The sequence below is a fragment of the Rhagoletis pomonella genome, unplaced genomic scaffold (assembly GCF_013731165.1).
Source record: "Rhagoletis pomonella isolate Grant_MI unplaced genomic scaffold, Rhpom_1.0 Rhpom_scaffold_00013, whole genome shotgun sequence".
NCBI lineage: Eukaryota > Metazoa > Arthropoda > Insecta > Diptera > Tephritidae > Rhagoletis > Rhagoletis pomonella.
The window spans coordinates 20,265,313-20,291,368 of record NW_023458567.1 but is presented as its reverse complement, the minus strand read 5'-3'; the positions used below and the strand labels follow the sequence as shown (position 1 = coordinate 20,291,368).

The window sequence follows — 26,056 nt, the reverse complement described above, 5'->3', positions numbered from 1 at the left end:
ACCAAATTCAAACTTGAAAAGGAATCAAAGTGATTTTTGCTTAATATTAACTATGCCATTGTTGATATTTTCAAAAATGATTTGGTGATATTAACCACACTTTAATTATCTTTAAATAGATTTTTGTTTGCCGATTTTTTTCTTTGAATATGCTTACGCTCTGCACTTCACAGATGCTCTTTCATAGATCGGAAACACAAACCAGAAATTTCTATTATTATTTCAACATGTTGCTTCTGACAGAATTTGAACCCGGACATTCTGAAAGCTGGCAAATAACAGCAAGCATCTCTGCACACTCAACCGGTCAGCCGCTGTGAATGTGCCTTCAAATGTTCAACTTGAATCAATTTTCTTAAAATTATAAATTGCATCTGACGACATTCGAACCCGAACCTGCTGAAAGCTAACATATAACAGCAAGCATCTTTCTACAGCCAGACACACAAATGAGTTTCCAAATGTTCAACTTCGATCACATTTCTTACAATCGATTGCGCTTTTGGCTCAGTGTACTTTAGGTTCGGTAGGAAATTCTGCAATTCCCAAAATCTCTCATATTTCCCCCTCTTTTATATGGCGCAAAAACGTGGACGAAGTCTAACAAAGATGAGAAGATTTTGTGGGATTTCGAGAGAACTATTCTTCGGAAGATCTATGGCCCTGTTCGCGTGTTTGACGGGTACCAAATAGGATGGAATGACGAAAAGTCGCTTATTTCTTCATCTATTCGGATTACACAATCAATGACCCTATGGTGCCGATTGACATTTGGCTATCGATCCACTGTATTTATGTATAACAATAATTTAGTGTGGAACGTACTTTGAGATCTTCCAGGAAAAAACCAGCTCAAATTGTACAGATCAGAAAGGCAACAAGAAAGAGAAGTTCCCAAATATCAAAATCAAAAATATCTGTAATTTTTTATTTCACTTTTAATGCATACATGACCCACTGCCAAATTTAAATACCCACCAGCAATAGCATGTTGGCAGCGAAATCTTCTTTTTTATATTTTTTTCTTACTTCTTTTTGCACAGATTTTAATTCCTCTTCGTTACTACACTTCATATAATTTTTCGTTGTGCCGAGCCAAGCTGGGCTGCGTTGAGCTGCGCTGAAATGTGCCTGTTTCCTTCTGGCTTACTTTGCATCCGTTCAAAGAGGGCCGCTGCGCGCTGTTACTATGAGTGCAAATGCAACTGTTCGGGCGATGCAAAACGGCATACAATTAAAGGGTGGCAGGCATCAAACCGCCAACCGACAATCAACCACCCCACAACCAACCACTCAAACATCCTCCCACCCACAAGCACGACCAAGCCAAATTCATATGCTTTATTTCATAGCATTTGTAGGTAAGTTACTCAGCTCCGTTGTTATTGTGTGATGTTGTTGTTGGCGTTGTTTGAAATAAATACCGATTTTTTTTTAACATACGAGTACATCACTTTTTTAAGCTCGCTCTATTTTTATTTTTTTTTGCTTGTTGCATTTTTATGAAGAATCACCGTTTATTAGTGTGCGCTTGTGGAAAGGGATGCAACCACAGATAAATGCGAATAGCAACGCCATCCAGAACCGAATGGTTGGGGTTTGTTGCTGCGTGTTTACACTTTGGATTTGGTTGGCTGGTTGGTTGCAGGCTATTGTACTAGTTGGGTGTTGCTGCAGCAACAGCGAGTGGCTCATTGTGTGCCTAATGGTTGTGGTACTCGATGTGGTTTGAGTTTGCATTGTTAAACACTTTTTTCACTTTTTACTTAAGTATTTCTTTTTTAATGTTTTCACAACGTTGTTTGCATTCGCTTCCCATAGACGTATACGCAGTGGTTATGTCCATATATCCATACATGCTGTTACATTTATTCACTTTTTTCTAAGTTTGAAATATTTTATCCTTTTCAGCTGATTGAAATGTGTTACCACTAAACAACAGGATTGCATGTTTTTGAAATGAAGTTGTGCTTCAGAGTAAGTGAGAGGAGGTCAAAGTGGCTGCACGAGAATTTAGTACAAGAAATGTAGAGTAAGTATGCAGTCCTAAATATGACATCAAATTTAAATCTACAGCCATTTATCGAATTGGTCTGAGAGCAAACAACTTCGTCAATTTCTTCCTCAGCCTATCAATTTTGAGGGGATTCCAAATTAAGATTTAGCGTCGTCTGTTCCGATATTTGATGCGATGCATTCTAGCCATTGGCGGCATGGCAAAACCAGAAGACACATTGAAACGCCAAAGGTGTGGCACTAGCCTTTTTGCGGAGAGGTAGCGGCCTGTTTATTGCCTTTCTATGAAAGTTGTTTCGTTGGGCGCAATTTTTCTAGTACTTTATTTTATAGCTTTTGTCACAAGCCAAACAAAGGACCAATTTTCGGAAAAATTAACCATTACCAACAGATAAGTTTTCTATTGACTCTAGATCAGAGGTGGGCACTACCACAAACAAGCGTGAGCTAAAAGTGAGAATGTGTTAGTGTGCCTAATTCTCCAGTAGAAATCGGTTGTATGCACTCTTGAAGGATGCTTGCTATATGAGTGAATTAGTCTGAACAATTCATGCGTAGTCATGAATTTCCACTAATAAATTCAAATTCTATCGAATTGCAAGCGAATGTACGTTGTCGTTGTTTTAAGTACATGTCTTGATACATTTGGAGTGGAATTTTTGTAATATTTTCAGTCTTGTTCAAAAATTTTAGTGAACGGACATGTTGTGCGATACTATTTTCAGCACAAACGGGCTTTTACAAGATATGCATTTACATATGTAAGTGCTACTTGTTTGTATGTCCCCGTATATTAAAATGTATCAGAAAAGTAACATTTACATATGGGGATCTTGTAAGAATGCTTTAATACTGTTCCATTAATGCTTTTTTGTATGTTTGAAACATTAATTCAGCCATATGCATACAGCAGTAGTACAAGTGAATGATTAAGGTACGCATACGCTCTGAGAAACCACGCGTGTTAAATGGAAATGAAGGTTCATTTATACTGGCATGTATACACAGCAGCAAGCTCATGCCACCAACAGCGATGTTGTATGCTTAAGATTTCTACTGGGGATCATTTTACATGCCGTCGTGTTCTCATCGCTGCGCTCTCGCTTGCATACGTACACGCGACGCTTACGCTCTTTTAGCACCTGCTAACTCTCTGCCCATGCCTGCTCTAGATTAAGGCTTTCAGCCTCCTAGGCAACTTGTCGTCTAGAGGATGTAAAATAAGCCGCTAGTATCCGGCTCGAAGGACCTTAAATAACTCAGTGAGCGGGCGGGGCCAGGATGAATTTATTTAAACAAAAAGTTATTCAAGCAGAAAGGTTTTGGGTGGCTGTCGGGGCCAATAATAACCGTCGGGTACCATCTTTGCAAGGATGTAAGTCATGCAAAGTCCCTACAGCTTATAGCGCTCGAAAATGTGGGAGTTACCATTGGCGCCTGGTAACTCTTGTACCACCTCTATATACTGCAAGCCATACAGAGCCCCGACAGTTTGTAGCGTTTTGGCTTTTGCTGTTTGAAACAACACCGAAGGAGTTTTGATGCATCAAGCGGGATTTTTGAGCCTGATTTGGGGTGGGTACCAGTAATTAACTACTTACTTTAGTAGGTTTTGCTCTGCGGCAGTTGAGAAGTGCATGTCCATAAATAATTTCTAATATGAAATTTTTTGCATATGCTTGTATTTACAAATGTGTTTTATATCCAATTGCTTGCGGTGAAGCATACCTTTAGAAACTTGGTGTTATTAGTCTCATAAACAGCCGCCAAAGGTTTACGCCCAAGTCGTCTCTTTAACTTGCGGACTGCGGGCAAACGATGGAAAATTTTCAGCATATTCGACAAATTTTCAGGTGTATTACGGATCGTCATCGTCACAAAACCTGTATGAAAGTATGCTTTGAAACTCCCCATCTCCTATGTCAAGCCCTTTTCGTATATGTATTCGTATACTTCGCATAAGTCTATACGCTCAGAATCCGTTTCTTGAGGTCTTGCCATTACTGCAAGCAATTCCGTTTCACCCTTTCTTTCTCGTGCTTATTCGTACATTTATGTGTATCTTTTGTCGCTATATCAGCTGGGCAAAGGCCTACGATTACCAGCTGCTTCTGCCTTCTGATGCCCCAGCTGCAGACCAGGGATGGAAAAGTAGGTACAATTGCAAGAATGATAAAATACAAGATTGCGCCAATCGAGCTGAGAGCAACTGGCCGTGACGTCAAAATATACCAGAATGAGAGAGCAAGACGAACTCGGCAAGAAAAAGAAGAGCCATCGAACAAAAGGCAGTATTGCCAAGTTTTGAATTTGAAAAAGCACCAAATTTTTATTGGTGTATTTTATGGACTTTATATGAATACATAATTTTATTGAAGGATGCCGATTCAAATTAATAAAAATCAATGTTTCTTGCACAACGGTCGATTTCTTCTGGCATGATTGAAGGTGCTGCACTTATTTCGTTGTCGCTTATGATTGTCACTGTGCCATGATTTTGTTTAAATTTTTGTAAAATTGCTTAGCACACTTACGATTGCTATAAATTTTGCTTCCATTTTTTTAAGATTTTCTAATTTGACGTCTTCAAACTAAAAACAAAAGCACCAAAAACGCACCAAGCACAAAACTCAAAAATTTTCGCGTTTTGAATACCCAATAAGTTTGGTGCGAAAAGCATCAAGTTGGCAACAGTGAATGTAAACAAAAGTATATTATGACGTCAGTGATTGGGTGGATGCTGTCAAATCGACGAAGAGAGGGTTAGCGGTCCGCGAATGGCGCGACCTTTATTTTCTGGATCGTGGTACAATTGTACCTTTTTTCGACTTTTTCGAACCAAAAGGCACATTCGATACACTGAGCTCAATTTAGGTACAATTAGATGATAGCCAAATAAATATCCATATTAAAGACCATGCTCGCAAAAAAAAAAGAAGAAAATTTGTGTAAACAAGGAACATTGTGAACAGTTCATTGCGGCAACAAGAAATCTTAGCAAAGTGGCCAAGTTCCTTTATTAAATTCTTTGTGAACAGTGAAAAACTCCTCACGTTTTGGGAGCTTTCTAGCAAATTGGCTACACTGCATGCGTGTGTTGAAAGTACAGAAGAAGCAAATAATATTTAAAGGCAAGAATATCTGTAATCTGAATGTACTCTGGCTGGATTTTATTTAGCTTGCAACGATGGATAAGTAAATCAAATTTTGAGTAAAATGTTAGCTCAAGTTGGCCTGCCCACGAAGCACAACATAAGGTTTTGTATCAAAAGCCTCGTTTACAAAATAGACCCAAATGCTTTATGTATGCAGTGCATTAGAAAGCCTGCGGTTTATAAGCAGGGTTAAGTAAAATGAATGAATGAATGATACCGAAAAGAATTTTACCCGTTTTTTTTTTATCAAAAAATATTTAGAGGTAGGTCAAAGTTTTCCATGGGGAAAAACAAGTTTTCGTAAAAATGCACTTTTAACAGGTCCCCCTGAGGTATTGAAGAGTGGGCTATTAAAAAAAAAAGTTTGTCTATTTTTTGAATCAGTCTAATGTATATACACATGCATGAGTATGTTTGTGCAAGCTTTTTTCACACCTTGACAGCGACATTCAGACAATCTGTGCATCAACGATTCAATAAAGGATTTCCTCAGGAGGTTTCCACGACATTTGAATGTATGTACATAAGTACTTACTTATAAATTTTGTTGGGTAAGGGGTGAAGAAAAACATTTACCGTTATTCACGTCGCATAGTATGTTTGGAAATACATACATGTGTGACAGTAAATACAATTTTAGACAAGTGTCAGTTACGCGTACACAATCAAGTATTTACCAACGTCCCGTATCCACAGATTGGTGTTAGCTATGCAATTTGCCAACAATTGATTTGATGTTATTCGATTTGTTAAGTGTGTGCGCAGGAAAACCTCGATTTGCATGGCTTCTTTTTGCATTTTCTTTTTTGTTGTGCGCACAAGTGTTTGCATTCCCAAATATCCTTTAATAGATATGTACGTGGTTGGAGGTTTAGCGAGTGATGAAGGCTTTCTATGAAAAAATCGAAAATTTGCTTATTTGCACGCACGAGTTGGAATCGGATTAAATTTTAGGTACCTAGTTTGATGAAAAAGCTCTACAAAAGTCTTACGTAAAACACTTTCATATACACATATAGATGTATACAAAAAACCGGAGAGTTCGAGTATTTAATATTATGTCTTAAATATCTATTAAATGATGTGAAAGTAGATGACAAATTTACGATGCGAAATTACATGAACAAAACTATTTTCTTTTGTATAGGGTATTCTGTGGTATTGTTGTTTTTCGTCATTGACTTAAACAACATACTCCCATCGCATTAGAATAAGTATTGGAAATGCTGATATGTTGGTCAAATTCCGCAGGATCCCGCGGGTGCCCAAAACAGCCAAGAAAGCATTCCTCACGCTAGAAAAATGGGTAAAAAAGAGCGAATAGTGTAACAAGTCAATTTGAAATAACAGCTGTTGTTTAAATCCGAAAGAAAATTTTATAAAATACAAAAATGGAAAATACCACTAAAGTTTCAGAAAATGTAGGTATTTGGTAGTTTTATTAGACATACAAGATAAATAAGCTATTATAAATTTCACTGGTTTGCAGCAAAAATATTCTATGGATGCCACTATCCAACTCCTATGTAGAATTGCTCGGTGATTCTGTAAATCGAGTTAATTTTGTGTAAATGGATACGTTTCCGAGATATTTTCAATTTACCGTTATTTAGCTTAAAAAAATAGTGGTTCCACGTAACCACGTATATCTTACGAACCATTTTGACAATCGTAAAACGAAATACGACAAATAAAAGCCAATGAAATAAGCCAATGAAATAAGCCGTAAGGCCTGATAGTTTCTGAGAAATTCATTAACAAAAAGAAAAACAAATTAAAAAAAACAGTCATTATTTTTTTATTTTTCCTCTGTTAAAGTTTGAATTTTTTTAATTTTTCCATTAAAAAACCAAAAACAATTGGAGTTACTAAATAATTTTTCAGAAACTATCACGAAACGAATCTTCTCATAACGAACTGAGGCTAATCGACCTCGCCGGGGCCCGAAATATGGTAGTATGTGGTACAAGATTCCAGCATACAAATACATTCATCAACAGGCCCGAAAACCACAGCCAGAATAAACTGAATGCGTTTGAAATATACATATGTTATCAAGAATGATAGAATACAAGATTGCGCCGATCAGAGAGGATTTTTGAGAATAACTTTTGTGTGACGTCACACTGGTGCAATTGCGGGAGAGAAATGCCAAAACGTGAGCAAGAATGGAAGAAGAAGAAAAAATGTTGCAAGGAAAACGTAAACAAGTTGCACAAGTGTGACGTCATGCAAACAACGATTCTGTCAAATTCGTTAAGAGAGGAATAGCGGTCCGAGATCGGCGCAACCTTTGTATTCTCTCAATCGTGCATATGTTATCATATCATCCGGAACGTTCTAAAGCAAGGCGTATTTAACAAGGTGGTGTTGGCCGTATATAAGTAAAAAATTACACTAACAAATTATACGCTGATGTCCATACTGTCATTGGTATGAGTTACAACAAACACATCATTTTGACGTAATGGCCTCCACGGCGAAAAACTCAGCTGTCGCCCCAACACCACCTTGTTTAATACACCTTGTTCTAAAGAATAAGTAAACAAAAAAGTTTATTCCAAACGTTCAGAATGAATAAAAATATGCAGGCAGCCTCTATGTCGCGATGTCGGAATTGTATTTCCGCGAAAATAATACGGCTGTTTGATACCAAATGTGGTTTCAGACAAGGTGACCCCCTTTCGTTTTATTTCTTTAATCTGATGTTGGAGAAGATAATAAGAGCCACATCATTGAACCGCTCAAGCACAATTTTATACAATCGTCATTGTCGGTAAAAGCAAGGGCTACGTCAGTTCTGCCTTCTCAGAATTGTATAGAGAAGTAAATCGCGAGGGTCTGGTGGCGAAAGAGGACAAATCGAAGTATATCCTGTCATTAGACAAACAGTCAGAGCATAAACGTATCTGCACCCACGTGATTGTTCACAGTTACAAGCATTAACACCAATAATAATGTCAGCCATGAAATTCAACGAAGAATCACTCTTTCGAACAAGTGCTACTTTGGACTGAGTAGGCAGAAGTAGAGTCACTCATCATGCCCATTCTGGTAAATGGCGCCAAAGCATAGACAATGAAAACATCCGATGAGGGCTCTTGGAGTATTCTAGATAATGATCCTCCATACATATCTTGGCTGAGTTGTAACCCCTAATTAGACAAAAACAAAGTAAATACTCCTCCCTAGTTTGGTGGCCAAAAACATTACCAAAAGCTGTCATTTAATTCAAATTCAAACCTTGACTTCGATCTCGGTAACAGGTAAAATGCAAACTTGGTGACTTCGGAGTCACTTCTGGCCTGGACTTCGCTTCATATTTTTATTCAAGCAACAGTCTCGATAAAGCTGCGTTCCCACGGCAGCCGGGTCTACGTAACCGAAACGGCCCAGATTTATATCTGGCCAAGGACTGTCACTCCAGCAACACTCCTCAAAAACTCTTTTGGGAACTTGTATGCTGCTACAACGGTAACAACATAAAGATGCAACCGCGAATATCTGACGGTACTCTTCGTGAGGAGGAGCATCAGCACAGAAGATAAAAGTCTTAGAACGAGAAGTTTGAGCAAACTGGCTGCCTCGACTTGCTTCCAGATGTGTACATTGTCTTTATGTACCCGGAGATAAACTTTCGATGAAAACGGCAAGCTGGCCAACAGTTTTTCATGTAGAGGTGCTAGCAATCCTGATCTGCGCCATAACAAATTGTGTAAGTAATTTTAAACATGCTTTCTTAGTTATCTTTTCATACAGCCAAGCCGCCATCAGTTCCTTCACTTCGAAGCTCGAATATGAGTGTTTTAGTACTTTTTAACTCTTGACGGCGGAAACAAGGTAAGCACCGCTGGCCACACTAATTGGTTATCCTTCCAATTTTTTTACCAACACCCTACATATGTAAAATATAGACAGACAGGTAAACAGATTGTATGTTCTCCTGTATATTGAATTTATTAAGGGAACCCTCTTCACTTCAGGCCATTAGGGAATACTTACTGGGTAACTTATCGACAACCATAACCCAAAGTACACATGGGTGCAGTGTTACTCATAAGTGTTTCGGGTTCCTTTACCAAAATTGATTTAAGTGCCAAAACAAAAGTCAAGTTAAGTGCCAAAATAAAAGTCTTTAGTTGCTGTGCTCCAGCGGGCAGTAATAGTATATAATGGAAGAAATTTCTTTTTCTCAGCGAATCCGAGAGCATTACGTCTCCAAATACCTGCTCCCTCTAGGAAACATCGATGTACTTAGAAATAATAATGCCAGGTATACACGACAAATTTGGCATTATTTTCTGATATAGAAATGATAATTACTCGTGGAATTTGATAGTGTGTCTTTTCTCTAGCACGTCCGCAAATTATATATAGCTAATTATTTTTAATTAGACGCTGTATATAAATGAACAGTTTTCTAAAATTAGTTACCTCGTTTTATTTGCAAATTTAATCGAGTAACTAATTTTGTTCGAAAATATGACAAAGGCGTAGTAATCTTTCTAACCAAGAGCCACTTGTATAAAGCTTCCTATTTCCCTCATTAAAAAAAAGCGGAAGTAATTTTAAAACCTGTTAGTAAAATTCAAAAGGAAGAATATGACAGTCGGGAAATTATGTTCACAATAAAATGTTGAATGCACTCCTTTTATCGATATTGTGAATGGTTGTAACATTTTTCCGAATGGCAATGCCGTACCGGCGAAATGTCAAATAAATTAATATTTGACAGCGTCTGACAAAACGCGTACGCGGATTTTCTACCAATTCGTGTGTAATTTTGCATATTGGAATTTGTTATAAAAACACTACAAGTGCCAAATAATTTTATTTCATTTTATCACCAAAGTAAGCAGCAATGAATCGCAGACGTCCGCATGATGGCGATGAAGAGGGTTACGGTAAGTAATGGTGCAAATGGCATCCTACGACAGTGCACCCCGATGTATATGCGGTTTTCCAATTTTAATTACACCAAAATTTTTAGATCATCGCAATCGAAAACGTAGGCGCGTTTCTGAAAATCAGGAAATTGAAGATCGTTTGGAGTCACTAATTTTACGCGTCGGTGAACGTAGCACCTCTTCGGTAGAATCGAATTTGGAAGGTTTAGTTTCCGTGTTGGAGGCAGACTTGGGCACTTTTCGTCTAAAAATTCTACGTATTCTCTCGGATTGTGCAATAAAAATGCCGGAAAAGTGTACCATTTACACAACCTTAGTGGGCTTATTAAATGCAAAAAACTACAAATTTGGCGGTGAGTTCGTAGACCACATGGTGAAGACATTCAAAGAAGCCTTGAAAATGTGCTGGTGGGATGCTGCACGTTACTCGCTCCGTTTTCTTGCTGATCTAGTGAATTGTCACGTCATCTCAGCAACAAGTCTTCTGCAGCTTCTAGACACAATGATCGATGTTTCTAACGAAGATACAGTACCACAAGTGCGTCGTGACTGGTTTGTTTTTTCAGTGCTCTCCACGTTACCATGGGTAGGTCGCGACTTGTATGAGAAGAAAGAGTCGTCGTTAGAATCATTGCTGTTGCGCATTGAAGTTTATTTAAACAAACGTTCAAAGAAACACCACAATGCTCTACGTGTGTGGTCGGTCGATGCACCACATCCGCAAGAGGAATACTTGGATTGCTTATGGGCGCAAATACGTAAGTTGCGTCAAGATAATTGGGCTGAAAAACACATTCCACGTCCTTACCTGGCCTTTGATTCGATTTTATGTGAAGCACTGCAACATAATTTGCCACCCATTGTGCCACCATCACATCATGAGTCATACGATTATCCAATGCCTTGGGTGGTTTATCGCATGTTTGATTATACTGATTGCCCCGATGGTCCCAATTTGCCAGGTGCGCATTCCATTGAGCGCTTCTTAATCGAAGAGCACCTGCACCACATCATCGAAACGCATCGTTTGGAACGGAAAGATTGTGCAGCACAACTGCTAGCGTTCCCTTACAAAAACAAAATACCGCTCGAATACTGCATCGTAGAGGTTGTATTTGCAGAAATATTCCATATGCCGACACCACGTTATTTGGAAATCGTTTATGGTTCAATACTTATTGAATTGTGTAAATTACAACCGGCAACATTGCCGCAAGTGCTCGCTCAAGCAACTGAAATTCTATTCATGCGCATAGATTCCATGAATACTTCTTGTTTCGACCGCTTCGTAAATTGGTTTTCTTATCATTTGAGCAACTTCAAATTCACTTGGTCGTGGGAAGAATGGGATAGTTGTTTACTATTAGACCCAGAACATCCACGCCCCAAATTTATACAAGAAGTATTGCATAAGTGTTTAAGGTATGAACTGCGCTCAAATAAAGAAAACCTAGATTGCTTAATTAATTAATTGTTTGCAGATTATCTTATCATCAACGCATTGTGGAAATGATGCCTGAGGCTTATGCTAAGCTTATACCTGTTGCACCGCAACCCAACTACAAATATGCTTCCGAAGATGCAGGTGAGTAAAAAAATATGGTTAAAAGAATATTTTTGTCAAATGCAAATTTTTGTATTCGTAATTGCTTTAAAGCTCGTAGAAACCACTATTCATAAAATGGCTCGTTATAAATATTTTTATGGTTTTATATTAGAATTAAGGTGCGGTTAAACGTGGCAATGCAAACGGTTTGCTACACATTTTGCTGTCAAAATGCTAAAACTAAAGTTCCATGTGAACAGCCAGAAAGTCCTTTTTCAGAAATCACCTTCGGAAATAAAAATTTCAAAGTATAACTGCAACTGAAATTACGCAAATCGCTTTAGAGAAATAATTTCAACCTGCTCGTGCTGCACCAGCAATTTTCATTTTTGCTGCATGTGCTGTCAAACCAATCGAGTGTTGCCATGTGACGCTTTTTTTTGCGACTTTCATTAAGTTATAAAAATGTTGAATAGACTATGAAAAATATGTGTAACTAATTTTTTCTACTGATATGGAGTATTTTAGTATTAGATATTTTGTGACTGTTTCGTGCACATTTGCAGGTTTAGTAAATTTTTCAGGTTATTAGAAATAAAAACTGTTCTTGAAAGCCTCTTTACATGCAAGGTGTAACTGATCCTGCAATATCTTTTGGAAATTCTTGAGTTTGACAGACTCTTGAAAAGGACTGGCACTTGCCACGTCTAACAGCAGGAGAATCCCATTGCAAAATGAAGTATTGCGTACATTTCATATCAGTCGGAAAATTATTAATTATAAAGAAAACAAGCCATTTTTAAGAAAAAAATTTAATAAAAAATAATATTAATAAAAATTTAAGATTATCGATCATTTCTTCACGATCCAATTATCGGTTCTAAATAAAACTAGTATGTTATAGTATCCTTGAGGTACCAGCTTTCCGATGAAAAAAAGTATTATCTAAATCGCTTTACGTGGTCCAAAGTTATGCGGTAACATACATACATTTTTTTGAAGTCGGTTAATAATGAAAAAGTTGTGCCTACAATAATTTTTTGAAAAATGCATAAAGTGAAGATACTTTGGGTATTGAAGCTGAGGTTTATGCACAAATCAAAGTTATTTCAACATATTCATACATTCTATTTGTCAGATGGACTTATGAAGGTTGTCCTTAATGCAGCCACAAGTATGATGACACATTGCTATAGTCCTAATCATACTCTCATATAAAGCGGTCGTCAATTGTTTAGCCCTTACTAGTGCTGGAAAAACATCGATGTTTTTTGGGGAGCAACATTGATCTATCGATGCATCGACCTTTTTAAATGGCGAATTTTTTAAATGTTGGCTGAATTCATTAATGCAGATATGCAAACCGTCAGTCTCTTTAATTTCACAACTATTCAAGATAAATGAGTTCAATTTGGACTTTGATTTTTGGGATATTTTGCATTATTGTGTTTATAAACACAGCCATTTACATATATTGCTGATAATTTATTAAAAGTCTTGTAAATTTCAATTTGTCAATTTCTTAATAACTCATATTAAGATTTCAGTAAAATAGAATTCGTATTTTTGGAATCTATCTAAGTTCAAAAACACATTTATATACACACATACATACATAAGATGAAAGATTTTCATTGAAAACACTCACATAAACACAGTCCTACAAAGAAGACTGCGACTTAAAGATTTCAAGTTGTGCCAACACCAACAACCTAAAGACGTAATAAATTGCATTTAATAAGCTTTATTTATCTATTAAAATTGTGCTCGTAGATTTTCACTTACGTATGTGATAGTTATAGAGAAAAACATCGAGCATCGAAAAACAACATCGATGTTTGAAATAAATTCAAAAACATAGATGTATCGATATTACATCGATGTATCTTCCAGCACTAGCCCTTACTGATGTGATTCATTCATTCCCACGACAGCCGGTTCTACGTACTGGAATGACTCGGGTTTTACCCGACCAAGGGCTGTTGTTTCGGCGATCTAACCCCGTTTAGGTCGGCGAAGTATTTCAGAAGTTGTTCGTCCATAGGGCTACATTCACTACGGGCTGGCATCGAGTCAAACCCAGGGCCAGAAATCTACACCTGCTGTGTATGCCAGAGACGACTACACCACAACTCCACCTCAGTCAAGTGTAATGCCTGCGAGGGGTGGAGTCACCTTAGAGAGTGTTCTTCACTGCAAAGTGTCTAGCCCTCTCCCCTACGAAATCCTCTGCGACCCTGTTCACAACCTGGACGAAGGAGGTCAGGCTACCGCTGGGAATTCACGTCGATGACACACCAATTCCGACGGTGAATAACCCCAAAATACTCGGAGTAACATTCGACAGCCTGCTCTCCTTCTCTGCGCACGCAACCGCTATTGTCAGTAAAGTACAGAGCCGCAACAAGGTCCTCAAGTCGCTAGCCGGCAGTACTTGGGGCAAAGACAAAGAAACGTTGCTGGCAACATACAAGGCAATAGGCCGGCCGGTTTTAAACTACGCAGCGCCAGTGTGGTCGCCGGGGTCTAGTAGGACGCAGTGGACGAAGCTACAGACTGTACAGAACACCGCACTCAGGACAGCGACAGGATGCCTCCTGATGTCGCCCGAACATCATCTCCACGGCGAGGCGCAAATGCTCCCCGTAAAGGAGCACAACATAATGCTCTGCAAGCAGTTCCTGATCGGGAGCCACAGAAGTGGCCACCCAAACAGACAGCTGCTTGCAGAGGAGCCCTCGCCTAGGCACGTCAGGAGGCATCTATATGAACTGACGGACGAAGTCCAGAGGTTCACCAAGCAACCTCTGGACCCGTCAGCTTACCGACTGGCCCTGAACGGCATTCACAGGGAGTCAGTCTCGAGTTATGTAGACTCTAGACCTGTGAATGCCGTTCTAGGCATACCTCCCCCGGACATAGACGAGACGGAGCTTCATCTGCCTCGGGAGACACGAACGACAATAGCCCAACTTCGCTCTGGCTACTGCAGCAGGTTAAACCCCTACCTGAGTAGATTGAATGAGGATGTGCCAAATGAGTGTCCGGCATGCGGAGAGACCCCACATGACTCGAAACATCTCTTCGCATGCCCGGAAAACCCGACAACCCTAACGGCCCTGTCCCTGTGGACCAACCCTACAGAAGCTGCACGCTTCCTAGGGCTGCCGTTAGTGGAACTTGACGACAACGACTGAGATACCAACCGTCCTGGTCGGGGTTGTTGTAGCCGCTACAACAACAACAACAACAACTGATGTGACTAAAAAATCTCAAAGGAATTCAAAGGTCAACTGTTCGGAAAAAAGGTGCAATGAAATCCTGCACAATGGAGCCTACTCGATTTAGTTCCGATGCACTTTTTTAATTCAAAATTTGGCTGTAATAATTCCAATCAGCTTGTGAAATTTACGGAAGTGGAAAAGGGGGCTATTCGCTCACATGGGGCCAGGAAAATCAGAAGCAAATTTATTGTGGCATAAAGGCTAAGCAGAGGCTGAGCTGCACAGGAACTTACATGATTATCAGGTAGATCTGGAAAACACGTATAAAAAGGCCCAATTTTTTCTGTCTTTACGGAGTAGTCACTAAACTTTATAAAAACTAAAGTTCTTAAGTTGGGGATTTCTTCAAAATCTGGGTTTTAATAAACACTGAAAATAATTTATTTATGTAGCAGATATTTTTACATTCTATTAGGCTTTGAGTAATCTACAAACCGTTGTTCAAAGCTGATTTTCAAAAGAAAGTGAGTTAGGGCGTTCTTTATTAATATAACTATATTGTATAAAGTCAAGGCTGTCTGTCCGAGGGTGTCCGTGGCGAAAGAATCGGCATACATTCCATCAGTTTCTGTCGTAGGTACAAGAACCCGGGCTCCAAGGGGCCTGTTGATTACTTTCCCTGTAATTAACCAGCTCTTATAACAGGGATTCTAAAACCACTAATCCTGGATCTACGTACGAAGGATCTGCACCTGCAAATTTGAAATATATGGAAACAACGAATGTTACCTTTAAAAATCCCCAATGAAAGTTGTTTACTTTTTAAGTAAAAGTTTGAACACACAACTTTTTTAGCTTGTTATTCGATTAAAAAATACAATTTATCCTTCTATAATAATGTACACTCACAAAAAACTTACAAACTATGTTTTTCAATTTTATTTACAATAACAAAATAACAATTTTTTGGTATTCTAAAGCCCATAGCAGTGCAAAAAAATGTATAGCGATTAATCCGTTTTCACTTCGTTTTCGCCATAGTCACTGTCGTCAATTATGACAGGAATCTCCTCACCATTATCACCAATCTTGATGCTCACCGATTTGCTAACCGATTTTTGTGTGAGCACTTCGAAAACCTCATTACTTTTCGTTGAGAGCAAGGTGTCATTGCCAGTTTTGGTTGAGTTCGCGATTGCAGGCAACTGCTTTTCTTGTCTTTGATAACGGACATCTTTCGTCTCCAGTCGTTGTTCTTTTTTAACTGTTGCCGTTTGAGTTGTCTCTTCCGCCTCGGTATTTGGCTTCGCGCTTGTACTTGACGTAGGCTTGTTGTTAAAAGAATGTTTGCGCCTTGGCTTCCATTTCAGCACCGGCTGCTCGGTAGTGGTTGTGGAGGCACGCGCATGCTTTAAGCGATAACGGCTAATCGCGCGTAGCGAAGGTGTCTCAGATGTGGAGGTGGAAATGAAGTTCGATGTACTCTGTTTGGTGAACACGGTGGCAGCGTCGATGGAAGTCGTTGACGGCACAGCAGTTGTGGCTGAGAGCAGCGAATTCGTAGTGGGTAAAGTGTTAGTTTGGACGGTGGACGAGGAGGTCTTTATTGTTTCCAGTTGACTGCTGGTTGTAAATAGTTCTGTTGTGGTGGCCACGGTTGTGGTTGTTGTTGGTGCCGCTGTTGCGTTGGCAGCGGTTTCTAAAAGGCTTTCACTCGTGCTTTCCCTTGCCGCTTTAGTGCTTGCGGTAAGGTTTGTTTTCTGTTTAATCGAGATCTGCACATCCTTGTGGCTTGGCTTCTGTTCGAGGTCATGCTTGGGTTTACTATCCTCCTGGGTTTCATCCTCGTAGGGTATACTCACATCCTGGTCATTATCAGGTGGCGGTAATTGCGCAGCTATCGAATCTGGCTTGGCATTTTTTCTGCTCGAAACAGTGCTGATACGGATATTAGCGTAATCCTCAAAGTGGTTAATTTTCGGGGCTTCCAGTTGTGACGCGCCTAGTTCGTAAGATTGTCCGTCGAGTGGTGGGTTGTGCGCGAGATTCAGGTAGAGTGGATCAGGTTCGGAATAGCGTATGGGCTCATCATCCATCGGCTCGCTCTGTATGAAGGGTTTACTGCGCTGCAGCGTGGGTTGCTCTTCCACCACAGGCGCTGGGTAAATGAGTAGCGGCACTTTAGCATCAATTGGTATCTGATACATTTGGTAAATTTGTGGACGCCTTAGTGGCGGCACCGGCGTCACTTGCACCACTTGTTCTCTATGCACTTCCATCTCGGAATTAGGGAAATTTATGGGCTTTTGGGACTGCAGCGTGCCCACTGGGATGCTCATTTTCACACGTTCCTTGTAGTAGTTATTTATGTAGTTGGGGGAGGTGGCTTCGACCGTTACACCTTTATATGGATTCGTCGGCTTAATGATGGGCTGCTCAGCGCTGCCAAGTCCGTTTTCGTTGCTTGTAGTGCTTGGCATATAGAAATGATGATGGAAATGATGCGTCACCACAGGTGTCGATAGTTTGCTAACTCCACCGCCCACATCTACGCCGTTTTCCTGTGAGTTCTGTGGGAATTTCAGCGGCTCCTGGTGTTGGATGGGTGTATACAACTCCGGGCGTGGAAACTTCGATTGATAACTCGGTCGGTAAGTGGTGGGCGTGGGGTAATAATTTCGACTCACCGCATTGAGTATATTCGGAAAGAGTTCGATCTTTGGCGTAGCCTTAGCTGGATAGTCCTTGATATACTTACCGATGTTCAATTTCTCTGGCAGCGGTGGAAAACGTGGCGGCGGCTGAAAGATGCCGTGTATAAAGGTCGGCTGAGGCATAGGCGTCGCCTGCCGGTATTGATTCATTGGCGGCTGCCTCAAGTTTCGCGCCGTGTAGTCATCCAAACGGCGGTCAGCAAAGCGCGCCTCATCGTTGTAGGCGATTTTGCCGAATGTCTGCGGATAATCGTCGTCACGTTGTATGTATGTTTGCAAAACGCTTCGCTTGCTATTGTTGCTATCTAATTCTGCCTTTCTTTTGATGTTGCCTGCACTCTCTGCGCGCAGCGGGCTCACACTGAATTTCATTTCATAGCGAAATTTGCGATTCGCATCGCGGTGTCGTATCTTCTGTACTTGCCACAAAGCCCATACTCGCTCAGCATCGCAGTCATAACCGCATAAGCCCTCTATAAAGCGAAACGAATTGTTGCCTGTTTCCTCTAGGCGCCCGTTTGCTAGTGTGACAATGTCACCAAAGCGCGTATCAGATTCGACGCGTTGTGGGATGTAGGGGGAGTAGAGGAAGTCGCTGTAAGCTTTTTGCTGGCTGTGGAAAAATTAAAGAAAATTTATTAAAGCACTTTTATGTAAAAATAGAAAATTATAACTAATTTTTTTTCAATGAAAGTCACAAAAGCGGTTGTTTCATGTACTCAATCACCAGTGCCATGCTCTCAATTCCATTCTCTCTTCCTGAGCTCTCTGTAATCTTATTTAGACCCAATGCAAACAAAGACCCAGGTCCGGTTGTAGTAGTGGCTGCTACTTCTTTTTGTAGATTATCTACTGCCTCATTCCCATCTATTCCGCATTGGCATGGGATCCAAATCCAATTGATAACGTTGTAAAAGTAATAAATACATAATTATTTTCCGCGCACTGACATGGTGTTGAGTTCCGCCTAAAAAATGCTTGAGAATTTCACCGTAGAAACTAGCAACTTCATTCTGTGTCCGTAGAGGCCCGCATCTATTTCCTCTGAAGTTTTCGAACCGCCTACGTTGTTGTTCCAAAGTCAAAGCACATACTTGTATAGTCATATCACTGAACAAGATACTAGAACCTCGAAGGGTTAAACTGGAGTACACGACGACCGACTTTAGGAGCTTGAAAAGACGTTAGAAGTCAGCCTTTTTGTATAACCGAACTGAACTTTCCGATATTGTTGACAGTACCAATCGGTCACTGGCCATTGAAAATTTTTGCGATCTAATTCAACATATTTTCAGAATTAGTGCGCTAACTATTTGAACGCTTGAAATAAAAAATTGGGCATAATATATTGGTAATCTAAAAACTGGGCATAAACTTCTGAAAAGTACATACATATATAACGACTATTGAAAAGTTAAAAATTGGGGAAACAAAACTGAATAAATAGTGAAACTTGGGCATGTGAATTTGTATGAATGTCGACTTATTACTTTCCAGTTTTTTATCAAATTTTTTTTTATCCAAATTTCAAATGTGAAAGAAAAACGATTCCTATTATTGACCAAAAATTAATGCTCAATTTTAAAATGGTCAAAAGTTATACTAACTACTTTTCTAATGACGATAAATGCACATACATATGTTCAGCCGTCAATGGCAAAAAAATGTATGTCCAGATTTCAAATGACCAATGCCCAGTTTTGAAAAATGTCCCCTTTCAAACAGCCAAGAATTAAGTCCAGTTTTTAAATAGCATAAAATGTATTTCCTGATTTCAATTGGTTTTATGTTCAGTTTTTAGGTAAACAAAAATTAGGTGTGCTTAGTTTTCAAGCGTCTAATTTTCAAACACCAAACATTTATGTCCGTAAGTTTGTGTCCAATTTTCAATGCCTAAAAATATATGTATGTAGGTCCAGCTTATAAATGATTTAAAGTGTATGTGAAGTTTTAAAAATACCGACACCTATTTTCAGTTTCCAAGTGATCAAAAATGTAAATCCAATTTTTAAATTACGAAATATATGTATGCCCAGATTTCAAACTGCCAATGCCCAATTTTGAAATAACCGAAAAATAATGTCCAGTTTTCAAATAGCTAAGAAGTTAAGTCCAGTTGTTAAATGGCATAAAATGTATGCTCTGATTACAATTGGTATAACTCCTATGTCCACTTTTTAAAAACCAAAATTTATGGCCACTTTTGACGTTACCAAAAATTAGGTATGCCCAGTTTCAAGTGCTCAAGCAAGAAATACAGCCTGCGGTGGTTTCCCTCTTAAAAATCTTATTAGAAATTTGGGTAATTTTTTCTGATGTATTTCGTCTTTAGGGGTATTTTATAACTAAAACTGTAGTTTTTTAGATAAAAGTTTGGTTTAAAATGTATCAATTTTTTTTTTCATGACAATTTAAAAAGAATTCTATAAAATGCAAGTCATCACGTGTCTCAGTGAACAGGCCACTTAAAAGACTAGTAAGTAATTTGGGTAGGTATTAGTGTTACTGCGTATTTCTAGCGTAAACTTCGAATTTTTACTTCACTTAGTCTCTTTAAGCGTATTTGTGACTAATACTGTTCCTTTTTTAAGTAAAAGTTTAAATTTTGTTTTAATTTAAGGCCAGTTTTCAGTGCAAGTTTAAACTTAAATCACGTAAACTGCGTTTGTCTTGAACAGCTGGCTGACATTTGATTGACTAATTTTAGTTTAAACCAGCCATCTTGAGCGTTTAAACTCAGTTTAAACCACATCCGTGCACTGAAAAACTAGCCCTCAATTTTTTGTTTTGTTTTTTGTTTATAAGAGCCTATCACATATGTATGTAGTAAATCCACATTTCAAACTTTGTACTATAATTGGAAAATTTTCAAAAAACTTTACCAATTGCACCCAAACACTTTAAACTTTTTATTCAAAATTGTTAGAAAAATTTTGGGTATGCAGTTTTATAACCCATAAAATTTTAGGCAATAAAGTCCAAATAATTTCAAATAAATTCTGGAAAAAATCCTTACCGGAACCGAAAATCCCGAGATCATTTTGTAAGGCATCTGAAAAATCCGAAAATCACAAAACATTTAATTTTATTAGGTAAAAAAAAAAAAAACAAATGCAAAAATTACCGATTATCTAGTTTGTGGGTTTTATTTTCTGCTGAAATAATGGAAGTACAATCATGAGGAAGTCATATTCAATGACATTTTCAAAAAATAAGACAACATCTTTTTCACCGAAACGAACAAAAGACTTAAGCCGCGAACTCGATTTCTTAGAGTCAATCTAAATTATTTAGGTCTGGCAATATTAATCTACCTATTTCTCGCTAAAGCAGCATAAACAATTTGGCATGCATGCATCACCAGCTCCTTTGCAGCATAATTGAATTAAATAAAATAGTACACAACATTAGCCAATTTAAACAGGCATCACCTAAATAACCATAATTGAATTTTCAATCAATTGCAGTGGATTTGGAAATTACATTCGACTTTTTGTTAAACAAAACTTACATTTGTACTTAACAACTTTAACGTAACATACATACATATGTATATACAAACAAAGGAGCCTAGAAACGCATTTGCGCACAACGCCCGACCACCCGCCTGCATGCGCGCCCATCAGCACTGCCGCAGCAGCATAGCGCAGCGTCTACGCAATTTATAGTAATTTTTGCAAACGTAACATTCCGCACTGGTAGTTTTCACTGTCGCAACCAAAACAACAAGCATGAACGGCCGCACCACCACCAACCTCCATCCTCCACCACCACACCACAATAACAACAAAAACACCATGCAAATGGAGAGGGGTTTTCGTTTGTTTATTTAAGTCGTAACATCTTTGATTACCTGACATTCCCGGCAGCTGCGGCATTCGTAAAAAGTGTAACGAATGTTACATGTTTCAATGTACGCTCCCATGGCCGCAGGAGCGTCTGATTGTGTGTAGCTGTTGTTGTTGTTGTTGCACTCGCATCTTCTTCATAAAATATGCTCTTTCCACTCAATTGTAGACCCCGTTTTGGTGTCAGCACAACATCTCGCCCTACAATGGCTTCGGCGGCATTAAACTGTAAATGTTGTGGGAATTCAATTAGAAAATTTAAAAGTTTCAATGCGCTTTTATCTTTAGAAAAAGCTATTTAAAAAGATTATTTGTTCAAGAGCAAATTTAAAGATCGTCTCCATTGTTAGTTCCTAGACTAAGGCAAGAACGAAGTTCTTGCAATTTTATTTAAAATACATCTAATTTTAATAAGAACTTTTTGTTTCATCACATATCGTTACCTTAATTCACAAAGGCCCTAACCAACACGTTTTTCGGAACTTCGTCTTTCCCAGATTTTAGTAGGATATATTAAAATATAACTTCAATAAAAAACAACGGAGTTGCATGCCACTTTTTAAAAAGCCCTACTTGTTTTTATTGTACTTTTTGTAATGTTTTTTTTTTTGCTTCTCCTGTAAAATTAAGAAATTGTTGGTTAGGGCCTTTGCGAATTAGGATATAGATATGTATGTAATAAAATGACAAATTACACTGTGCAACAATTTTATGACAATTCAAACCAGCCCGGACTTTGCTAATATTGGATTTGGAAAAGTTAGCTCGTATTTTTATTTTATGGCCTACTACAGTTTTCATGTCTTGGCAGAAGTAGTTTTCAAAAAAGTTGAAAAAATGGCTAAAATAAATGTCCGAGCGAAATTAAAGGTTAAGGCATATACATATAGTAAAACTTCATGGGAAATATTGGCGTAAAATATTTTAACCCTTTAGCTCCCGCCTGAAAAGGTCGTTTGGACCCTTACTTCAAGAAACCCCGCAAAGAGCAAATTTGGAAGGTCGTTAGAGGATTGATACATATATTCTAGAAAATCATTCTTCGGAAAATTTGACTAGAGGTCTTCTCAGGCAAATATTTCATGCCATCAACGTAAAAGTCCGTTATTGGATTAAAAGTAAAATCCTATATACATTTTTTTAAATAAAATCTTAACTTTATGAGTATTCTTTTCTAGTACTAAAAAATGTATACGAGATCTGCTGGTATAGCCACACTGCTAGCGATTGTCTTATAAAAGTAATAAGACGCGATATGTTATAAAAAATATAAGATTACATACATACATATGTATATATATCGCTAGCTTAGAGTGAGAAGCTGCTAAGTACTTTTTTTTGATTTTACAGGAGGGGAAAAAAACTTCTTATATGTATTTATTTTAAGTATTTTGCTAAACCTAGAATACAACATTTTGGGTATTTAAAGCAAAACGAAATTCCATGCGAATGAGAAGAACTCCATTTTGATTAAAAGATTTCGTATTGTTTTGGTCTTATCGAACCTTTTGTGAAATAAAATAGGTAACTTAATCCTTGTGATATTTGGGGTGAAGACTATTACACTTCTAAATCCTTTGGCCGAGAAGAAGCACTGAACTGAGCATTCCCATATGTAGGTACTATATTTGGGTATACTTAACCGGAAAGACCCAGATAAAAACCTTTTCAAGGACTGCCACTTCAATAGTATTCCCAAAAATTTATTGGGTAATTTTTGTGCTATTACAAAATAAAATCCTTTTTGTTTAAATGGTGGACACGAGAAGCAGTGCGATGCCAAAAAGGGTTTATAAGCAATGATTGGTTCATGTGTGCTTGTCTATATTTAATATACTCCGCTTCACTTACTTAAATGTGTAAGTATTCTTCCTAGCGATCCGTGCTTATATCTTTAAATATACAGCTGCTGGCTGGCCACTTCAAAAACATGTATTTTGTTAATATCCCAAAAGTCTTTCATGTGAAATAATCTTTGTTGTTTTTATAAAAATTTGGTTCATAGTCAATATTGCCAGATTCACAGTTTCAACTGTATATTACTATTTTTTACAGTTTTTTTTATTCCTCAATTTGAAAGAATAAATTAAAGTTTTTCTTTCGATTTTAAGTAAATTTTTAATATAAAAGGGACGATGAAGGAACTGTGTTTCCATTTGTTTCTGCCGTCCTTTGCATTCCAGTCGCCACAAGCAAATGCGGAAGGATACTTTTCACAATTCAATTTGAATAAAAAAAAGTCGTTCCAGCACTCCCTGGTATTTTAAGAACTTGAAATTGCTTTAAAAAAGCTTCAGGAGAATGATATGCTCAAAAAATTAAAGTTTACGAAAAATAACGAATGTGATTTAAGTAAATGTTCCATTTTATACAGTCTATTTTTTTTAGTTTATTCTAATTTAAATGGTTTATGTTATTTATTTTGAAATGAATCGTTTCTTGCTATTTGTATACAATTCTCATATAAAATTTATAGATAATCGTTAATTTCTTCATGACCCAATGATCGGATCTAAATCAAATTAGTATGGGACCACCTATGAGGTACCAATGTAGAAATACCTCTACGATATGGCAAAACGCGAGGAATGTAAAAATAAAATAAAATTTGCAAAAGTTATACAACAACAAAAATATGAGGTGTCTCGCCGTAAGCCATTGTTTATCATATCATAACTCGATAAATATTGGTTGTATCAAAAAAATCAATTCGTACTTTTTTATTGACAAAGACTCAGAGATTTATAAAAGATTTTTAATTTGTTTTTAAGTCCACTTTTCTATACGTTTGTTAATGAACAATTTAGAAAGTTGCTACAAAAAAAATGTTTGCAGGTTTTTAAAAATCCGAAAAAAATATATGTGATAGAGTGAATATCAAAGATTTAACTGACAAATTTTTAAAGGGTGCCTCGATATAGGGCCTGAGATATTAATTGTTTAGTAAAGCAGGACTGATAAAAAAATACAAAAAAAATAAAAAATTTAAATTCAAATTACATCAAAATACGTCAAGTGGGCCACTTAAAAACCTTTTCTTTCGGATAACCAAGATAGGTTCGTACTTTGGTAGAGGTCCAGGTAATATTTGTTTCCTTATACTTTATCTTGCAATAATCCTCTTACTTTGCGAAAAATCGCGAATTTAAAATTAACATAATCATTTCTTTAATTGGCCATATCAGAGATAACTTTGGTTTAAATTAAGAGGATTACTATATCGTTTTAGCAAAAATTATTAAATTTGTGGTAAAAAAACTACTCGAAAACTTAAAATTTTTTCGCAAAATGTCGTACAGAAAGGAAACATTCAATTCATATTCCGACGAATTGATAACCTTCTCCTTTTTTAAAGTTGGGTAAAAATTAAAAAATCTTGAATTTTTAAACTCGTTTTTGAACATAGTACAACAAGACCAAAGCTTCAAATTTTGTACAAAAGCTAGAAAAATGGCCATTAATTTTCATGAAAACCTCCAAAATATTTCTAAAAAATCCGATCAAAAAGATTAAACTTTTCTTGAAAATCAGTGGAAATTTTACAGATTTTTTCTAGCTTGTTTACAAAGTTTGCAATTTCGGTTTAATGGTTTTTGAGTACCCTGAACCAAATTTCAAAAAACAAAATAACAAAACTTATTTCTTACTAATGTTTAATTTTTATTTAAAGTGTGTAGAAATTGTGTTGCCTTGGAAAAAATTATCGATTTTGGCAAAAAAATAGCAGTAAATTTGTTGTAAAAAAAAGTTTGCATAAAATCAAAAAAACTAACTCTCTACAGAAATAATGGCAGAGGTTAGCATCAATCGTTTCCGTATGTACGCGGCGTTAGTTTGGTGGGTAGCACTAGATAAACAATACAACGTCAGAAAAATAAGAAGTATACAAAGAGTAGCTTGTAAAGGTGCTACAGGAACAATTAAGTCGTGTCCATCTCATGCGCTTAATGTGGTTCTGCATCAACTGCCCATAGAACTCCACATCCACGAAACTGCTGCGTCCTCGGCAGTCATACCCATCAAGTCAGGGTGCTGGAGGGCGCTGTGGCACGGCAACAGTGGTATTCTTGGCAGGCTTATCGAATCAGTGAAACAATCAGGTTTCAAGAAAAACTTTTAAGTGAAGTTTCCTTTTAGACGGGGTTGGAGTAAGGGCATGATAGTCGAAATCTGAAATCTATATATTGACGGGTCCAAAATGGACTGTGGTGTGGGTGTGTTCTATGAAACGTTGAATGTCCCTCTCTCGTTCCGACTATCTAACTTTGCTAGCATCTTCAAAGCGAAGAGAGGAACTGCGTAGTAGCACGAAAAGCATACATTTTCTCAGATGCTTGGCTGTACATATCTGGCACTTACCTCACCGGTGATAAAATCTGAAACAGTCCGGAGCAGAGACAATAAACTGTCCACTCGGAAACGTCAAAAAGGAACTGCATAATAATTCACACCTATGACTGATGCTCGTTGGAATGACCTTCAAACCTGCAAAACTGCGGAAAACATATGGCCGCATTATGAAAAGCCAAAGACAGTAAAACGTCTAAAGAGGTCGTTGAAAGATATAGTCAAATTAACAGCCCCGACAACGGGACATTGGCCCATTTGTGAACATGCAGCTAAAGTGGGCCTTCCTTACAACCCTC

General features: G+C 37.8%; 2 protein-coding genes across 2 annotated transcripts in view; one reads left to right on the top strand and one right to left on the bottom strand.

Moving 5' to 3' along the window:
- The first annotated feature begins 9,903 nt into the window (after nucleotides 1–9,903).
- The window catches only part of LOC118748942 (nuclear cap-binding protein subunit 1), a 116,986-nt gene continuing 100,833 nt past the window's right edge, over nucleotides 9,904–26,056 (top strand). Inside the window, exons 1-3 of the mRNA XM_036483700.1 lie at nucleotides 9,904–10,075; nucleotides 10,162–11,500; nucleotides 11,560–11,663. Of these exons, the coding sequence (XP_036339593.1) occupies nucleotides 10,033–10,075; nucleotides 10,162–11,500; nucleotides 11,560–11,663 (1,486 nt within the window). The 5' untranslated portion in view covers nucleotides 9,904–10,032. The remainder of the gene's footprint in view (nucleotides 10,076–10,161; nucleotides 11,501–11,559; nucleotides 11,664–26,056) is intronic.
- LOC118748941 overlaps nucleotides 15,691–26,056 on the bottom strand; it is a 41,432-nt gene continuing 31,066 nt past the window's right edge. Inside the window, exon 3 of the mRNA XM_036483699.1 lies at nucleotides 15,691–18,175. Coding sequence (XP_036339592.1) covers nucleotides 15,859–18,175 — 2,317 coding nt within the window. The 3' untranslated portion in view covers nucleotides 15,691–15,858. The remainder of the gene's footprint in view (nucleotides 18,176–26,056) is intronic.